General features: G+C 54.7%; 1 protein-coding gene across 1 annotated transcript in view; it reads right to left on the minus strand.

The window, feature by feature from the left end:
• Nucleotides 1-2954: 2954 nt before the first annotated feature.
• Nucleotides 2955-3424, minus strand: part of STRA8 (stimulated by retinoic acid 8) — an 11735-nt gene continuing 11265 nt past the window's right edge. The window contains exon 7 of the mRNA XM_042782539.1: nt 2955-3096. Coding sequence (XP_042638473.1) covers nt 2955-3096 — 142 coding nt within the window. The remainder of the gene's footprint in view (nt 3097-3424) is intronic.

Raw genomic sequence — 3424 nt, forward strand, 5'->3', positions numbered from 1 at the left:
CACAGGGTCTCTGCCGGCTGATTTCCAGAAGGAGGTCCCCTGACTTTCTCCCTAATGGGAAGGCCCTACTTTCCATTTCACCCAACCCTCTAGGACCTCTGGAAAGACGTTTCCTGAATACAGCAGGCAGGCTTCTTTCCCATGTGGGGCAACCTTTAAGATAAATGCCCTTCAATGGCAGGCCGTGAGCTTTACCTGCACAAAGGACTACTGTGGAGCTGTTTGTAAGAGCTGTGAGATGATGCTCCATGAGTGGGCAGGCTGTCACGAAAGGGCACGGTGTGAGCCGCACGTGGAGCAGGCCACCAGCTGGGTTTGAGAGCACCCTTCAGGGTCTGTAGGGCGCCTTTGGGTGGATGACAACAAATGGCTAACGGCAGGTGCCTCGGGAGGGGGTGAGGGTTAGCAGCCACTGAACGCAGGTAGAAGAAACACACACACACCCACCCAAACCCATTGTTGAGTCAGTCCTGACTCCTGGCAAGCCGTGTGTTACAGGGTAGGACTGCTCCTTAGGGTTCTCCTGACTACAATCTTTACCGAAGATCACAGTGCTGTCTTCCGTGGCACTGCTGCGTGGGTTTGAGCTGCCAATCTTTAGGTTAGGAGATGAACACAGACCGTTCAGTCTCTGATACCTGTTGGGTTTTGTACTCTGGTGAGAGAGCATTTTAGGACGCAGCCCTATTTGTTTTGGCATGGGGTTCTCATTCCCTTTACAATGACCCAGCCAACCTCCTGGGACTCCCTATGGCCTCTGCCCCTAAAAGTACATTTCCTGTGTCTTTGTTCTTGCTGGATCTCCTTATACCAGCAGAAAATGACTCCTGTAGCTTGTTGGCATCCTGATGGTTCAGTGGTTAAAAAGCTCTGCTGCTAACCAAAAGGTCAGCAGTTTGAACTCACCAGCTGCTTCATGAAAGAAAGATGAGGCAGTTTGCTTCTGTAAAGATTACAGCCCTGGAAACCCTATGGGGCTGTTCTACTCTGTCCTGCAGGGTGGCTATGAGTTGGACTTGACTGGATGGCAGTGGGTGCTTTTTTTTAGTGGACAGTGTGTGTGTGTGTGTGGGGGGGGTAGCTTGTTAGCTCCACAGGTCAGGGATCCCTGAGGGCCTTGGGCAGCATCCCTGCATCCCATGAATATGTCACCCTGGTCGTGAGGGTGACAGCCGGGTGGGGGTGACCTCTGCAAAGCCTTTCCCACTCTGGAAAAGTGCTTCTCACTTGCCAGCTGTGTCCAGCTGTGTCCTGGTGCTGCTCCCACCTGCGGCTGTGTGTCCTGAGGCAGCTCTAGTGATGGGGCCAGGTGCTCGGGGTGAAGAGGGTTGGAGAGGTGGACCATGGGTCTCCAGGAAAGTCACAGGGCCCTTGCTCAGGGAGGAGACTACAGTAAAGGCTGAGCAAGACAGGTGTCAGAGTGGAGGGGTGCTGGAGGCCAAGCGTCCTGGGAAGGACCGGCCACTCGATCTCTCACACACGAAGTTCAGGAAGGTTCTTCAAAGTGTTCATCTTCCCTAAGCTCCAGGAGGGCTTGTACGAGGTACAGACTTTCCGAGAGCAACAGGCCACGCGAGCTGTTTACTGATATTGGGTGCTTATTATGTTCCATCTGACCACCTCCCAGGAAGCCGACACAGCGTGGACGTGATTAGGAGGTAGACGCCTGTCTGTCAAAGTACAGGCCCTCCTGCAGCAGGGCCACCCGGACAGCTGGTTAAACATACAGGTTCCTAGGCCCACACCACTAAACAGGAATCTTGGGAGCCGGGAGCCGGGCGCCAGGCCAGGGTTGATTGCTGATCCCTGGACCTCTGGTAAGCTCCCCGGTGAGTCCTGGCAGCGCTCATTGGAGCATCACTGCTTTGCATGGACACACTGAGCCCTGCTGCTTTCTTGCCGGCCACGTGTGGAGAAAGGAAGCGAGGAAAGCCAAGCTAGCCCTGTAGGCCCTTCTCAAGGCCTTGCTGGAGCAGGTGAAGGTAACTGTCTGCAAGAATGAGGACCACTGCTAGGGCACGGGCCCCAACAAGTGGTGGAGGTGGGGAGCCAACTGCAGGGAAGGGGACTCCTCACACCACATGGCAGGTCCACGTGGTCCCGGCACAGGGGAACGAGGCGGGGACTCATGGGAATGGAGCCCAGTCTGCCTTGTTGATACTGTTGCCATCAGTCAATTCTGACGCATGACAACCCAAGCTATTGCAGATTAGAGCTGTGCTGCCGAGGGTTCTCCTGGCTGTAAGCTTTACGGGAGCAGGTCACTAGGCCTTTCTCTCATGGCACTGCTGGGTGCATTCGAACCGTCAACCATTAGGTGAGCAGTCGAGCACAAACTGTTTGCACCACTTAGGTACATTAATGACAGATACCTCAGCCCACTGAAAAGACAGCCTGATCGTTTTCAGGCAACGTTTGCCATTATGGTAGCTTACCTGTTTCAACAACCAGTGCACTTTTGCTAAATTAACAGAGAAAATCCACGGCTGAAAGCCTGACAGGGCCTGTCCCCTGGCAGCTCCAGCACCATCCCCCCGCCTTTATGAAAGCCATGAGGACTAGACACTGAGCATTCTAGTGGCCATGGATGCAATCAGTTGTCTGGAGGCAGATAGGAGTATCCTGCCGAAGCTGAAGGCAGCTATTACCCCAGGATCTCAGAGGTGATCAAAGCCTGGGCTTTTGGGAAGGTGGCAAGGGCTCACCAGCATTCCAAGGGCCTGCTGAGAGCCGGCCCTGGGGCATGGGCTAACAGGCTCCCCGGTCCAGCTCTGCCCTGCAGGCCATTCCTCGATCTCTCCCCAGGTCTCCCCAGACAGCTTCCATTCCGTGAGACACATTAGGCTGAAGTCAGCCATCCCAAGAGAGTGAAAGGACGTCCCCCGGCCAGTGGCCCTCTTTGGGTGTGAGCTGGCCCAGCTAGGGATCCCACAACATGCCCTGTTACACCATCCTCAGGTCTCCCACACCCGGCTCTGTCCTACCTGTTTCAGCTGAGTGTTCACACAGTAAAGCCCTTTTAAATAGTCAAGGATCTGCACATACAGGTGGAACTTCTCCTCTGGATTCTCAGGGTGGTAGCTGGCAAACACTGAACTGGAAGCAGAAAGGAAGAAGGAACAGCAAACACTTAAAGCCCCACCCTTTTACCTCTTTTGGGTTAGCAAACAGCTGAGCACTTGACCACTAGCCCAAAGGCTGGCGGTTCGAACCCACCCGCAGGCCCCTCAGCAGACAGGTCTAGCAATCTGCTTCTGAAAGCAGCTCTGCTCCACAGAAAACAGTCCTGCTCTGCACACTTGGGCTCAGTTTCCATGAGCCCGAATCAACGCAAAGGGACAACAACACAGCGCCCCCTGCAATATTTTGATCACACTGTGAACCAGGCACGCGGAAAGGCCCAGGTGAGTGCCTGGGAACCTGG

The sequence above is a fragment of the Orycteropus afer genome, unplaced genomic scaffold (assembly GCF_000298275.1).
Source record: "Orycteropus afer afer isolate SDZICR_OR568_19922 unplaced genomic scaffold, OryAfe1.0 scaffold00365, whole genome shotgun sequence".
Taxonomy (NCBI): domain Eukaryota; kingdom Metazoa; phylum Chordata; class Mammalia; order Tubulidentata; family Orycteropodidae; genus Orycteropus; species Orycteropus afer.